Source organism: Vespula vulgaris, chromosome 8 (genome assembly GCF_905475345.1).
Source record: "Vespula vulgaris chromosome 8, iyVesVulg1.1, whole genome shotgun sequence".
NCBI classification, from domain to species: Eukaryota; Metazoa; Arthropoda; class Insecta; order Hymenoptera; family Vespidae; genus Vespula; species Vespula vulgaris.
The window spans coordinates 5378559-5395338 of NC_066593.1; the positions used below are offsets into that span (position 1 = coordinate 5378559).

A 16780-nucleotide genomic window follows, 5' to 3' on the forward strand; every position below is an offset into this window, starting at 1 on the left:
CTTCTACATTTCGCTTTCAATCTTTTTTCTTTTTTTTTTTTCGAAATTGAACTCTAGTTCATGATAAAAATAAAAAGAAAAAAGAAATAAAATAAAACTTTCGATTTAAACGATACTTCTTTTAATCTCTTTGGTTAAATCGAAAATTGTACCTTTTAAATATCACTTCTAATTTTTTAATAAAGAAAACAAAAAAGGAAAGAAAATAAAATAAAACTTGATTTGGATCTTACATTTTCTAATATTTTTAATCTCTTTATTTCTTTAGAACGATTATCAATTTCAGTTCTTTCTTTTTCTTTCTTTTTTTTTTTTTCTTGAAATTAAATTAAATGAACATCGCAATGTTAAAGGAAGAAAAAGCGAATGAAGTCGGGTGAAGTTTGAAAAAAATTTTAAGTTTATTTCCTGAAGGTCCAAAAGATCTTTTCTTTTTTATTTTTCTTCTTCTTCTTCTTCTTCTTCGAACAGTTTCATGGTATCATTAGGAACATTGCTTCGACACCGACACTATTGTGTCACTCCTCGAAGGAGGACTATGGAAAAGAAGAAACCATTTTCTCGGAATGTGTCGCTTCACCTTAAAGGAATCATTGAAAAAGCTCTTTCGAGTTAGAATAGAAACCTACTAGCGTAGGTGTAACGATTAAATGAAACCATCCCGAGTGATCATTTCTTTCTTGTTTCTTCTTTTAGATCTAACACTGTAAAAGTAATTTCGTTCGAGATGCATATTAGATATTTACAGGATTAAAAAGAAAATATCTAATTTATTTCTCTAATTCCATGTTACATATCTTTTTTCTTTATACCTTTTAATTTTTTATTTCTATATTTTTCTTCTTATTCAAAAGGTTTATAAATATGAATTATTACGAATTCGTAGTATATTTAATCAATTTGATTTGTCTATGCTTTTTTTTTTCTTTCGAATAAAAATTCGAACGAAACGTCAAAGTGTATTAGATTTCAATTTTGTTGTATTCATAAACATAAATTATTAAATAAATATAAAAATCACTCGTTCAATCTCTCTAATCTTTTATACGTTTAGTGGTTTTTTCTCTGTTTTTCTTTATCAAATAAAAATTCTTCTGGAAAAGGAAAGAAAAAAATTCAAATTCAAATTCAAATAAAAAAATCTTCTCAGTATGTTTTTCAACATCGTTATAAACGTAATTATTAAATAAATATAAAAATCATACTCTCTCTCTCTCTCTTTCTTTCTAATCTTTAATCTACTCAATCATTTATCTCATTTTCAAATTTGATTTCAAATGTAAATGAAAATTCGTACCAACCATCTGATCAATTTAATCATTTTCTTTCTTTCAATATTTAAATTGAAAATGACCATTTGTATACACACACACACACACACATATATACATATACTTAAATATTACTTCTGTCTGTCCAGTCTGAAAGTAGATAAAGGTTCGATAAGAAAAAGAAGAAAGTACCTACATATTCTCGTTTCGATAAGAGGAACTCACGTGTCTGCCGACGATGTCCAATGAATATCCTCGGAAATACTATTTTCGCTCTTTTCGTGGGCGCCAGTCGAATCCGGAAGGAGAGTTTAGTTTCGAGGACGAGGTTGAAAGGTCGATCGATATATGTACCTACACAAACTCTTTCTTTGCCCTCTCTTTCTCTCTTTCTATCTCAAAACGAGAAGCCCAAACGTTACTTTCTTCGAAGGTATCACCAGGAGATTCGGTCGGTGGGTGTAATGCCTACGGTTAAAGCCAGAACTCGTTCGATCTTTTGCCTTTTACTAACGGAAGAGCTCGAAAACATAGAAAGGGATGGTTAACAGAGAAAGAGAGAGAGAGAGAGAGAGAGAGAGAGAGAGAGAGAGAGAGAGAGAGAGAGAAGTTAAAGGTCAGGAGCAAGACTACCAATTTTATATCGATTTACATTCCTTCGGTTTATCCGCTTTGGATAAAAGATTCTTTTATTCCTTTTTTTTTGTTTTGCTTTATTCTTCTTTTTTTCTTTCTTTTTTTCTTTCTTTTTTTTCTTTTTTTAATAAATGATACGTGGACAAAATTTACGGTCGCATTGTAAAAGTTCAGAAATATTTTTATATTTTCCCTTTTTTTTTTCCTCTCTCTTTTTTTATCTTGGTTTGTTGGGGTTTCATTGTCACCGTTTATAATTCAATTTTTTGTAATACCTAAAAAAGAAGATAGAAAAACATTAAGAATATTATTCATTAATAGGAAATTTTTGGTACACTAACAGCACGCATATAAATTATAATATGATTAATTATTGTAGTAAACTTATGAAGATAATATAGTTTATTTATGAAGATAATATAGATAGAGCAATAGTAGTACTAATAATATATTATAGGACAATCAAACGTTAATCTCTTGAATGCGAAGTAATAAATTTATGATTAAAAAAGATAAAAAATTTATTTCCATGTGGATAGACAGAGTGGGTATGTAATTTCAAAGTAATATATGGATGGTTTTAAAGGTGTTAAAAGGACACGAAAGTAAAAAAAAAAAGAAAAAAAAAATAAAAGTGATGTACGAGGCTAAAGAAAGTTTTAACGAGATTCTCTTAGGAGAAATCGGATAAGAAATAAGTAGATTCGTAATCAGACATACATACGTATCATACATATATACATACGTACATACATACATACTACTAGGTATTAGTGTTACTAGTTACTATCACTGCTACTACTACTACTACTACTAATCATACTACTTAACACTTTGAATAATCCGTAAGACGAATGGACAGAATGGAAAGATTCTCGCAGGTTCTATAGATTCATGAGAAAATAAGCTTTAGTCATTCTTGTATTTCCATTAATTTATCAAATTTAAGATGATATACGAGAGACTTACCTATTCTTTTCTCTTTCTCTTTCTCTGTCTGTCTCTCTCTCTCTCCCTCTATATATATATATATATATATATATATATATATATATATATATACATATATATACAGTTATATATTATATATACATATATTATATAACATCGCAGTGTTCTCCTGTCAATATAAAAAATATTCTTCGATATTACTATCTACGCTTCCCCATTTTTTTTTTTTGTATCGATATAAAGAGAGAAAATCGCGAACAATGGACGAAGAAAATTCACGTGAAAAAAGAAAAAAGAAAAAAGAAAGAAAAAAAAAAAAGAAACAGGAAGAGGACGAACCATATATTTTTTCCTATACGTTTTACACTTTTTTACCTCTGTATATTCTTTTTTTATTTATTTATTTTTTCTCTGTCAACATGAAAAATATATACATTTTACTGTTTATTTGTTACCGTGAAAATTTATAATATTCGTTAAGTATAATTTATATTCATTATACAATATTGAAATAGTAACTATGCTGACCTTGAATTTTTCCGTTTTTTTTTTTTAGAGATATGGGGAAACTTTATTTACAAAAGTTGTATAGTACAGAAAATGATCGTAATATGGAAGTAATAATTTTTTTTTTTTATAAGTACAGCTGAAATTAAATATTGTTAAGAAATTGTCTAGAGATGCGACTAAAACGTAGTAAGAGTAAATGTAGTAAACGTTCGTGATTATTAATAAATTTTTTATACCTAATTTTAAATAAACAATATAAAATTTACATAATTATAATACAAATTTGAATGATTTTAGTATAGTTATGTCTTTATTAGGAAAGAAAAGAAAAAATTAATTTTAAAAAATTATTAACAAAATCGATTTTATTCTAACAATATTATTGCAATATTTAAATAAATAAAGGATAAATTGCGCTTTAAAACGGTGTTTTTTTCAAGTCTCTACGATTTTTCGTTCGGAAAATATCGCCTTTGAAAGATTTTCATTCATAATCAGCTGATCGTAGTAGTAGTAATAGTAGTAGTAGTAGGTCAGCGTAAATTCCTGGAATTTATGTAGGTCAGTGTGTCACCGAGTTAATTTGAATGAAATTATATAGGTCAGTGGGTCAGCGTAAACTTCTTTCCTTTACATGGGAATATCTCAGGAACTAAAAGTCGTACAGACTTGAAACAAATATCATTTTAAAGGGCATGATTTTTTCTATTTTTCCAACGCATTGTTAATAATTATTAACAATTTGTTATAAACAATTTTTATAAACAAATTCTTGAAAATTAAATTTATCTTGTTTTGCTAAAAAAAAAAATTCACGTTTTATAAAATTGTCACGGCTTATAAAATTATATAAATCAATAAATAATTAATAAACAAATTATTTTTTATTGTTGGAATAATTTTTTTTTACATTATAAATAATTACGTTTTCCACTTGTATGGGAATATCTTTGGAACTAAAAGTCATAGAACCTTGAAACGGATATCATTTCAAAGGGCATGATTTTTTCTATTTTTATAACGTATTGTTAATAATTATTAACAATTTGTTATAAACAATTTTTATAAACAAATTCTTGCGAACTAAATTCATCTTGTTTTGTCAAAGAAAGAATTCACATCGTATTACGATTGTTTTATAAAATTACTTAAGTCATTAAATAATTAATAAACAAATTATTTTTTATCGAAGAAACAATTCCATTATTAATAATCACGTTTTCTAATTGCATGGGAATATAATATTTTATACTATAGGACATAGTATCATACTAGTGTTATAATATGATAGTAGTGCAATTTATTAATATTAATTTATATAATTTATAAATATAATAATATTACAATACAATTATACGTACATCGTGATACATTGAAGTAATGCTAAAACTTCACGTATTATAAAAAAAGGAATACTAATAAATAATATGAATAATAATAATAGCAACAATATATAATAATGATAAAAAAAATAATAAGAATAATACAAAATTAACAAATTAAAAATCACTGATTCTCAACTTAATTTTTAAAATGTATAACGTTTCTATTGAAACTTTTGTGAAAAAATATTAGGAAAATATTCGTGAGAGAGATTTGAAGCGATCGATAACTTGCTCGCTTGAGCTATATTTTCGCTTTTATTCTCTCTCTCTCTCTCTCTCTCTCTCTCTCTCTCTCTCTCTCTCTCTTTCTCTCCCCTTTTCTCTCCCCTTTCTCTCTCACTTTCGAGAGACTCTCTCGCGCGCGTTGGCTCGCGAAAACGTCCCCACAAAGGCGAGTCTCCGTTATAAACACAAATTCGAGCTTTTCTATTCGTCGCGCATACAGAAATATACGGCTTGGAGTTGAACCCGACTATAGTACTATTCCACCAACTCAGTGGAATAAGTTACGTGTTACGAATACTCTCATTGTTGCTATACGAATCGCTTTTCGTTTCGTCTTGTATATATTTATATGTGTGTGTGTGTGTGTGTATTATATGTATATATTATTTATATATGTATATTATATATATATATATATATATATAAACTGTTGGAATACGAAATTTAGATCCTTAACGAGACTTTTACAAAACTTTAAATCTTTTTTCTTTTTATTTCTTTCTTTTTTTTTTTTTTAGGTATTTTAAAAGTAAGAAAAAATATCCAGTGAAAATTTTATATATACATCTCCCGTAAAATTATTATCATTACTATTGTTATTGTTGTTGTTGTTGTTGTGGTTGTTGTTGTTGTTATTATTATTATTATTATTGAAATTTGTGACAATTATCAGTACGATTTTTTATAATTTTTATTATATCATATTATTGAGATACTAAGTTAATTTTAACTTGAGTATTTCATCATTATTGGACGCTGTTGTAAAAAAATATAATTTCTCTCTCTCTTTTTATTTTTTTTACTTTTCTTTTAACAAAAATTATTGATACCATGATAGAACTAATAACATCGAGACATTACATCTTTTATTTTTCCATATTTAAAATTCAATAATTATAATTGCGTTAACAAAAGCTCGTAAAAAAAAAAAAAAATGGACGAATGTCTATAATATTTCTCATAGAAGATTTATATCGTTTACTATAGAGAATTTTCATGTATCTTGATTATACAAACACCGTTAGAGAAAAATTTGTAGTAAAATGGAATAGAATGGGGGAGGTGAGGGAGGGCTAGGGACCACATTGTTTTTTTTTCTTTTTCCGTCTTTATTTTTTATCGGAATCTTTTTCCTTTCTATATATATATATATATATTTTTCTTTCCTTTCTCTTGCTTTCTTTTTTTTTTTACATCTCATGCGGTCGGTTTATCGCAAGTACGAAACACTTCCTCGTTGATCGGCTCGTCTCAACGGGGTCATTTGGCGATAATGTAGGTGGTGGCATGGACCACCGACTGAGAAAAGCGTTCGAGGTTGGTGGATCGATCGTTCTCCGGAGATGATGGTAAAGGGAGTAGAAGAAAAAGTAGGAAGGAAAGACAGAGAGAAAAAGAGAGAAAAAGAGAAAGAGAGAGAGAGAGAGAGAGAGAGAGAGAGAGAGAGAGAGAGAGAAAAAACTTATGATGGGGGGAGGAGTGGTAGAGAGGTAAGTTAGAGAGAGAGGGATAGTAAAGAACACAAGTGTGTGCCAAAAAGCCCACCACCCTCGAAAAAAATGACGGGACACCAACACTCGAATCCGTTCTTCTTTAGAAAGAAGAGAATACGTATTAAAGTACGTACGCGTAAGGAATCGAGGTAACCTCTTTCCACGGGCTTTACCCTCTCTCTCTTTCTTTCGAGGGTGAGAGAGGGAGAGGGAGAGAGAGTGAGACTATCTCTCTTTAGTTTTCTCATTCTTTTTCTCTCTTTTTCTCACTCTTTCTCTCTTCTGTTCTCTTTCTCTGTCTATCTCTCTCGTTCTTTCGTTTTCTCTTTCTTTCTATCTCTGTCTCTCTCTCTCTCTCTCTCTCTCTCCCTCTCTCTCTGTCTGTCTGTCCGTCTGTCTGTCTGCATTTCTTTTTCTTTCCTTCTTTTAAACTCGAAGAAGAAAATCCCAAATCGTTTCCATTCCAATCTCTACCGCTATTATCTCGAACGATATCATCGGTGTTTTTACTTTTTCGAACGAATTTTATATTCGACTTATCGAATATCTCTTTATAAATCGATTTGTTAAATATCGCCGATCTAATAAGATAAAAGTTTCTGTTTTTCTTTTTTCTTTTTGATTTTTTACTTTCTTCCTTTTTTTTTCTTTCTTTCTTTTTGTTTCCTCATCGAAAATGAAAAACTCAATTATTACTAGATATTAACTTTGTCAAAGAGGGAAAATATTTTATTTTACTTTCTGACTTTTTTCGGATAATATCGTTTTATTCGGATTAACGTCGAATATATTCTCCCAGAGAAAAATCGTATTGCATTCGTTTAATTTCGTTCGAGATGTTACGTTAATACGCGAATAGGAGGATAAATTGAAGATGATAGTTCGCTCGTAATCGAACTTCGTCGAAATTTTATTTCGATTCAAGAAGTTTCGATCGTTGAATCATTGCCTTGTAAAGTGTATTTTCCTTCAAGTTCTTATCTTCTTTTATAATTTTTTTTTCTCGATTGTCTCTTTACAAATCGACTGTTAAATTGTATCGAAGAAGAATGAAAGTTTCTTTTTCTACGAAAATAAAATTTAGCTTTATTTCAGGGATAATATTTTTGTTGATATGAAAAATTTATCATCTTCGCTTTTCTTTTTCTCTTGCACGAAATTTTTTTATTCGACTCATCGAATATCTCTATTATATAAATCGATTTACTCGAGATAGTATAGGGTGGCTAAGATTGATCGAGGATTATAGTTCGTTCAAAATCTAACTTAGAGTCGTATGAATCGCTTTTTAGATCATTAAACTTTATCAAGGAAAATTTCTTGTCCTTTGTTTTTTACTTTTCTTTTCTCTCATTCAATTTTATATTCGGATATCTCTTTTTTAAATCGATCGTTAAATGGTATCGAAATAATAACAGCTAGAATGGATACTTTTTCTTGCAAGATCGAATTTAATTTTATGAAGAATAACTTTGTCGAAGAAACTTTCCTTTCTATTTTTTCCAGTTTTATATTTGACTTCGAAGAAACATCTCTTTACAGATTAATTTTTAAATTGTATAGATCCAATGATAGATACTTTTTCATCCACAATCGAACTTTGTCCTATAGCAGAATTTCCGTTCGATTCGAAAGTATTAAATCATCAAAATTTATCAAGAAAAATGTGTTTAATTTTATCGTTCAATTTTATATTCGACTTCGTACTAACATCTCTTTACAAATCGATTTTTAAATTGTATAGATCCAATGATAAATACTTTTCCATCCGAAATCGAACTTTCTTCTACAGCAGAATTTCTCTTCGATTCGAAAGTATTAAATCATCAAAATTTATCAAGAAAAATGTGTTTAACTTTATCGTTCAATTTTAAATTCCACTTCGAACTAACATTTCTTTACGGATCGATTTTTATATTTTATGAAATAGATCAAAGATGATAGGAATAGTTTAGCATAGAATCGTCGAACTTGTTAGTTGTACGAATTTCTTTTCTTTTCTTTCTTTTTCTATTCGAAAGAATAAAATCATATTAAACTTTATGAAGACAATGAAATGAGTTTAATTTTTCTTTTTTTTTTTTACTTTTCTTTCTTATCTTTTTTTTCCCCGATCAATTTTATAGATGTTCGAATTATTGAATATAGAATTATTGTAGAAATCGATTCTTGGATTTCCTTTCAATTAATTCCTCTTTCAAAATTGAACTTAGCAACGTAGAAAATTTCTCTTCGATTCAAAATGGAGTTAGGTCGTGAAACTTTATCAAGGAAAATGTTGTTCCGTTGAAATTTCTCACGGTACCCGAGCATTGCTTTTAATTAGAAACTTAATTTAAACAGAATATATACAGTCTCGCGTATGTAGCTATCTGTATACGTATCTACACACATAAATTTGTACGTACATACATACACTTTCTTAAATTGGATATACGCATTATAAGCTCTCGGAACTTTTAAAAGGTTTCCACGTATCACGTTGAGCTTTTATCGTTTTTCTCGGGTAAAAAAGTTAAGTAATATTATTTTTCAATTTCAATTCGATTTTTTTCTCTCTTTCCTCCTCCCCTCTTTCTCTTCTAACTGAATTGATTATTCAAATATCTTTTTATTGTTATCATCATCGTCATCATCATCGTCATCATTATTATTATTATTGTTATTATTATTATTATTTTCATAATCATTATAATTCTTTTTTTTTTTATTTATTTTTCTATCAAAAATTTGATGAGACAGTCATTAATATAAAAAAAGTTTGTTTCGTGCTAATCATATTGATTGATTAATAGTTCAGCGAATATATAATTAGTCACAAAATATTGAAATGGTATTCGTGTCCGATCGGTCAACAGAAGAAACGATAAAAGCGTCGAATAAGTCTTCCCTCGAGATTTCCTTGAGCTTGGAGGAAAGCTTGTTAAAAGCTCAAACTAGGGATACCTTTTAAACGGTTTTAAAGAATCTCTCGATTCGAGTATGTGTCAGTGTTTCTATCTGTAAACGAGATATTAGATATCCTTGGCGGAGCTGGAAAATTACATCTATTTGCAATAGTTTCTTAAAATAAAAGAAAAAGAAGTAAATGAAAAGAAAACTTCATTTTTTACTTTTTTTAACCTTATTTTAGCATAATAGTAGTAGTAATAATGATGATGATGATGATGGTGATAAAAAAATGAATAAAATAAGTAAATAAAGTAAATAAATAAATAGATAAATAAATAAATAGGTAGTTAAATAAATAAATAAATAAATAAATAAATAAATGAATACGAAGTGAGACTCACGAGTGGGTCGAAGTTAAGCATAGTAAATCTCGTTAAAATGACTAAGTACGTACTTATCTGAAAATCCAATAGGAAAGTTGCAAGAAAAACAAAACAAATGATATAAGATACATACATACATACACACGCACATATATATATATAAAAGAGAGAGAGAGAGAGAGAGAGAGAGAGAGAGAGAGAGAGAGAGAGAGAGAGAGAGAGAGAAAACTGGATTTTGTGTAAGCATAACATGGAAGACCAAACGTGTGGCTACATTCGTGACGTATCGTCGGCCTTGAATTCCAAGCAGATCGACTACTGCACACACACACGTTCGAGACGTTGCTATTGTTGTTCAAGGACATCTTACAGCTACTATATCTATAGACTTTGTATAACTCTTGTGTTTGATGTTTCTACGAAGGAACGCTATTCACGATTGATGACCTTTAATATAGCTTGATATTTCGATATCGATTTTGATTTGATTGAAAATTTTTTTAAAGTACATAAAACTTTCATTTTAGAATTTAAAAAATATCAAAAATATACAGTAGTACGTACATATGTTAGTTCGACACGAGTCAATAATTGTTATTAATTAATACATATACATCTGCATTCGAAAGAAAAAAATAATGCATCTGTGGGAGTGTGTGCTTATGTGAACTTGTTAAAAAAAGAATATAATACTGAATAATTTATAGTAGTTCAATAAAAATAAAAATAAAAAAAAAAAGCTTGTCAGAGTTGCGTGAATCGTTGGATATTATTTTTCGAAATATCTCGCGAATTAATCATTCTTCGACATCGTACTCTGATACGTTCTTTTTTCTTTTTTTTTCTTTTTAATTTAGAACGGACACTGCAGGAATTAAGTCATACAAAAAAAAAAAAGAAAGAGAGAAAAAGAAAAAAAAATAACTATCGTACGGTTTCGTTAAATTAAAAAAAGAAAAAGAAAAAAGAAACCGTATCAATTTTTTGAGACATCGAAACAAAAAAAAAACAGAAAGAAGAAAAAGAAATGACCTTGAGAAAAAATTTTTCTTCCCTTCACTCTCAACCCCTCATTGTTGTCAGAAATAATGTAACTCATTTTCTCAACAATTTTTTTTCCTTCTCTGCATAAAACGAAAAATAACGGAGATATTTGAGATGGTAATAGTTATTGACTCGTCCTGTATTATACTTGTACGTATGTACGTATATATGTAGAATATATGTGTGTATACAAAATGTTAAAGAAGGGTGATGGTGGCAGGGCGGGGACAGGGGTGGAACAATCATATCGAATTATTCTTTTCTGCGGAATACGCAATGCGCAGATGAATATTATTACGAGGGTTGCGTCTTCTTTAAAAGTCTGCTTTTTAGCGGGAAAACTTGAAGCATCGATCGGATGGATGAACTACTTTTATTCGCTTTGGCATGACCTTCGAACTTATTAAAATTATTATTATTATTATTATTATTATTATTATTATTATTATTATTCTTTTACGAAATCGTCGTGGAAGTAAAAAATTTTCGAAGTGAATTTTCTCGTTTCCTTTTTCCATTTTCATTAATTAATTAATTAATTAATTAATTAATTTATTTATTTATTCTTTTTCTTCCCACCTTCCTGCTTTTCTTTTCTTTTCTTTTCTTCTGGAATTTTCTTTTTCGTTTTTCTTTCTTTCGATTCGGGAAAAGGACTATTATTCACGAAAGAGAAATTCATTTCGATGATACTTTTCCGTCGAAAGAGTTTCGAGAAAAGTATGAAAGTTGGTTTCTCCACGAGCATTTCCTTCCAGTCCTACAAATTCGAACTACTCGTATATTTCATCTAGTTATAGATTGTATATATAGTTGTCGCATCGCGTATAGAAAATTTGTTCGTGCATAGTTGATTTATCGGTCTACCTACTTACACATTTCAGTCGTTTCGTTAGTAGTACATAGATTGTTAAGCTTAAACGGCGATAATAACATTTTTAATTCATTTCTCTTTTCTTTTTTACTATTACAGAAAGAGGAAGAGGGAGGAGTGCGAACGAGAAGGAGAATAGGTTTCGATTTGGATCTTGCTAGATCAAAGAGAAATTCTTCTTTGAGATTAATAAAACAAGAATAAAAACCAGAAGAAGAAGAAGAAGAAGAAAAGAAGAAGAAGAAGAAGAAGAAGAAGAAGAAGAAGAAGCAGAAGATAAGAAGAAAAAGAAGAAGAAGAAGAAGTAGAAAAGAAGAAAGAAAAACAAAAAGAGAGAAAGAGAGGGAGAGAGTGAGAGAGAAAAAAAAAGATACAAAAAGAAAGGAAGAAAGAAAAAAGATAGAGAGTGCGCGCGTGTGTGCAAAGTATTTATTAGTAGTAGTCGAGTAGGATAAGTTCGATCGGAACGATGTGATCGTTTGAAGGGACCAGAGGCTTCTCCAGCCGGCTTCCTCACTGGCGAGGGATGTCCTCCTCCGCGGGCACGAGTTGCACGGACGCCGAGGAGGACGCCGAGGATGTGGAGAACGAGGTCGTTGGAACGAGGCCCGCTTCGTTTGCTCGTTATCCGTGGTCATCGCCGTCGTCATCATCACCGACACCATCGTCGTTTACGACGAGAAGAAGAAGAGGAAGAGCAGCAACGCAGCAGTCATCGTCATCATCGTCGTCGTCGTTCTTATCATCCCTATCATCGTCACCGTCGTTCTCGTTCCCGTTCTCGTCCTCGTTGTCGTCATCATCATCATCATCCTCGTCATCACCATCGTCGCCATCAACTTGCACGGCCAGTATTAGCGATAGCTCGGCCAATCGCTTGGAAGGACTGCGGTTAGATGGGTCAGTGCTCATCATTGGCACATATCCATCAAAAGGACACCTGGAGGACTCTGTCAGCGAGTTCTCGTTGCTGCGAGCATTGCCTAGGATTATCTCATAAGATAGAAATTTTCGATTGTTGGCTCGCCTATTTCTACTTCTACTACTATTACTACTACTACTACTATTACTACTATTACTACTGTTACGATTATTATTATTACTACTATTACAAATACTACTACTACTACTATTACTACTACTACTATTGCTACTACTACTGCTGCTGCTGCTACTACTACTACTACTACTACTACTACTACTACTACTGCTGTTACTATTGCTACTACTACAACTTCTGCTACTACTACTTCTACTACTACTACAACTACTTCATCATTATCTTCTATCGTTATTCCTATTATATTCTCTATCCATCAAAATCCTCTTTGCTTATCCAATCGATCTTTGTCCTCGTCATCGACGAGACTACTTCCTTCCTAGTCGTCTTGGGCCAGAAAAGTGGGCCGAAGGTCATCGTACTTCTATCGATCAATCCCTACCTTTCTTCTTCTTCTTCTTCTTCTTCTTCTTCTTCTTCTTCTTCTTCTTCTTCTTCTTCTTTTTCTTCTTCTTCTTCTTCTTCTTCTTCATCTTCTATCTTGAATCTTTTTATTCCTTTTTCCTTTTTAAAAAAGAAGGGACTACTACCAGACAGACCTTCCTATTTATTTTTCGGCAATACTGCAATGTCGCGCGGGAGGGAGACGATCTTTAGGTGACGAAAGAAGCGCCACGTTCTCCTCTTTTTCTTCTTCTTTTTCTTATTCCTTATCCTCCACCTCCTATCCCTTATCCTTATCCTCAATCTCCTTTTCTTCCTCCACTACTTCCTCCTATTCCTTATCCTTATCCCTTACCATCGTCAATTCCGTGGATATAAAATTACGTGGGATCTCTCTCGATGGTGATTCGGCCAGCGGCGATGATGACGATGATGATGATGACGTTGAATACGCCGATGATAATGATGACGATGATGACGATGATGATGACGATGATGATGGTGATGATGATGGTGATGATTATAATTATAATTATGCTGGTGGTCATGATGTTGATGTTGTTGATGATGATGATGATGATGATGATGATGATGATGATGATGATGATGATGATGATCCTAATAATAATAATAATAATAATAATGATGATGATGATGATGATGATGATGTTGATGATGTTGATGATGATGACGACGACGATCGACTTTCGTTTTCGGATATCGCGAGTGTGCCAGTAGTGGTGACGTGTGTGAACAAAGAAGGAAAAGGGTGAAAAAGTGAAAGAAAGAAAGAGAAAAAGAAAAAAGAAAGAGAGAGAGAGAGAGAGATAGAAGATAGAAGATAGAAAGGAAAGAAGAAGGAAGGAAACAAGGAAGGAACAAAAGGGCTGTTGCAATGCGGTGCTCAAGGTACCGGCTCGAGCACAACCTCGTCCTCGTCGTCGTCGTTGTTGTCCTCTTTGTCCTCCTCCTCTTCGTCCTCCTCGTCGTCGCAGAGCCGAGCTCCTGATAGCCATCTCTCAGCGACCACGGTCCAGGATCGTTCAACGAAGAAAGGATGCCAGGGGGCCGTAGGGGCCTGGTAGCCCCGCAAAACACGTTCCTCGAGAACATTATTAGACGGAGCAGCAGTCAACGTGAGTCATTTTTATTACTATTATTATTATTGTTATTATTATTGTTATTATTATGTAAATCGAGACTAATATTTCTTTTTCTTTTTTTTTTCTTTTTTTTTCTTTTTACCATTATTTAATCAATTGTATCAAGATTTGTCAAGTGCATTCGGTGCAGCATCAATACAGATAGTATTAAACATTTCTATAGGCATTTGTATATTACAACGAATTTCTACATTTTATTTTATGCGGGATGTCTATTATTATTATTAATGATAATTATAATAAAAATGTTATTATTATTATTGTTATTATAAGGTTTCAAAATTATCTTTAGTTACTATAAATTGAACTGTAATGATTAAGTAATACTTAAGAAAACAGAAAAGAAAGGAGAAGATTGCAATGGAAGTTTTGAAGTAAATTTTTAAGAGAATTTATTGAAAGTACCGTAGGGTATGTGTTCGAGAGCAACGTTTGAAAAAAGAATTTGATACAAGTGTTAAATTCGCGCGAGGATAGTAAAAGGGATCGAGAGATCTCTTCACTTTTTCTGCCACGTGTGAATTTTATTTTTTAATTCCATCGGACCCGAAACGGCAGACTAGTTTTATTTTTAGATCGACTGTATATTAATTATAACACATAATGGGAATCGATATGGTGTCATAAGGGGATAATCTTCACTTGCGGTTCACTGCAACGTATGCAGACCTGTGTGTCTGTATATGTGTGTGAGTGTATTTACATAGAAAATATTTTCTCGTAAGGGAGAAATAAAAACGAATGGAAGGAAGAGGTAATGTGAGAGGGTGGGAGAGAGATGGAAGGGTAGACAGAAAAATGGAAAAAGAAAGGTGAGCTTATTGCTCGTAGAGTAATCACTGATGCGAAATTAAAGTGTAATTTTAAATGTATCTTGTTTCGCGAGTACCTCCTCGAATCGCGAAGAGTATTGTTGAATTGTGACTCAGCGAGGCGACGATGAAAATTCGAGTCGCTGTGCTCGTTGCTCTTTAATTTTCAAACGAAAGAGAAGGAGAGAAAAAGAGAAAGGTATCAATCGAGGTTCGAAGGGCAAAGATGAGTAAACTTCATCCTCCTCATTTTGTTGTGAAAGAGTCAAACCAAGTGTGTGAACGCTCATTCTGCTGTTTTCCCATTAATCGAAATTAGACGAATTTGAGAGAGAAAGAGAGGGGGGACATTTTTTTGTGTTTTTTTTTTTATAAATATTTTCGATCGACGATACTTTTTCTTCTTTATTTTTCTTATTTCTTTTTAATTAAAAATTAAATGATTAAATAATTAAATACAAAAAATATATACACATACTTTTCTTTTTTACACAATATAACAATAAGCAATACAAATGAACATTATGGATCTTTCAAATTTTTATATAATTTTGTATTTTATAGAAGATAATTTATTAATATTAGACTTCTCGAAATATTTTTAATAAAATGATAACTAATATTCCATCTCTCTCTCTCTCTATATATATATATATATATATATATATATACACACACACACACACACACACACAATATATATATTTTTCGAAAGTTTCGAATTTCTTCTATTTTCTCCCGATAAAAATTCTTAGAAAGCATCTTTTATTTATCGTACAATACACACGGAACAAAGATTTCCCATATATCGCTATATTTCAATAGGTAACACATAGTAGACGTATATAATATTTTACGATCGGCAACCTCATAAAACAACAAATATTCCTTATTTGAGATTGCGTTAAGTTCGAAGAATAAAAAGCAAAAAAAAAAAACTGTGGAAAGGCGCCAAATCTAAATCGTTGTCGCCGTCGCCGTCGTCGTCGTCGTCGTCGTCGTCGTCGTCGTCGTCGTCGTCGTCGTCGTCGTCGTCGTCGTCGTCGTCGTCGTCGTCGTCGTCGTCGTCGTCGTCGTCGTCGTCGTCGTCGTCGTCGTCGTCGTCGTCGTCGTCGTCGTCGTCGTCGTCGTCCTCGTCGTTGTTGTCGTCGGAATTGTGCGGATGATTGGCCGAAGGTTTGATGCAGAAAATGGGTGAACGACGGGGTGATGGAGAAGGGGAAGAGGGTGGGAAAGGGTTTAGAAGAGAATGTATTGGAAATGTTCTCAGCATTCGTTCCGTATTTATTCACTCGAGGATATTCGAGAAATATATTCTCGAAGCAGGAATTGCGAACCGACCACTCACCGCGAATTCTATTTTCACGTCCATTTTCTACGCTAACGGTGGTCGACTCGTACTCGAATTTCCATACACTAATATCCACGTATCTCACGAATCGAATGGTAACGATCGATTTTTCGACCTTAGTAGAGCGTAGGGGAAGGAGGCTCTTTTTTTCTCTTTTCTTTTTCTCTCTGCAGATTTTCCATTTTTTGTATCTTTTATTTTCTTTCTCCCCTTTCACCCATTAAAATACAAAATTTCGAAATTTTTGTACTTTATTATAGGCAAAAATTTGTTGCTATTCTTTTTCTCCTTTCTTTTTTGTTTTTTTTCCTCTCCTTCTTATTATTCCTCTTCTTTTTTTTTCGTT

General features: G+C 31.6%; 1 protein-coding gene across 8 annotated transcripts in view; it reads left to right on the top strand.

The window, feature by feature from the left end:
- The window catches only part of LOC127065916 (potassium voltage-gated channel protein eag), a 113298-nt gene that overhangs the window by 17160 nt on the left and 79358 nt on the right, over window positions 1–16780 (top strand). For all 8 annotated transcript variants that reach the window (XM_050998946.1, XM_050998945.1, XM_050998952.1 and 5 more), the window contains exon 2: window positions 11764–14244. In XM_050998946.1, coding sequence (XP_050854903.1) covers window positions 14166–14244 — 79 coding nt within the window. In that variant the 5' untranslated portion in view covers window positions 11764–14165. The remainder of the gene's footprint in view (window positions 1–11763; window positions 14245–16780) is intronic.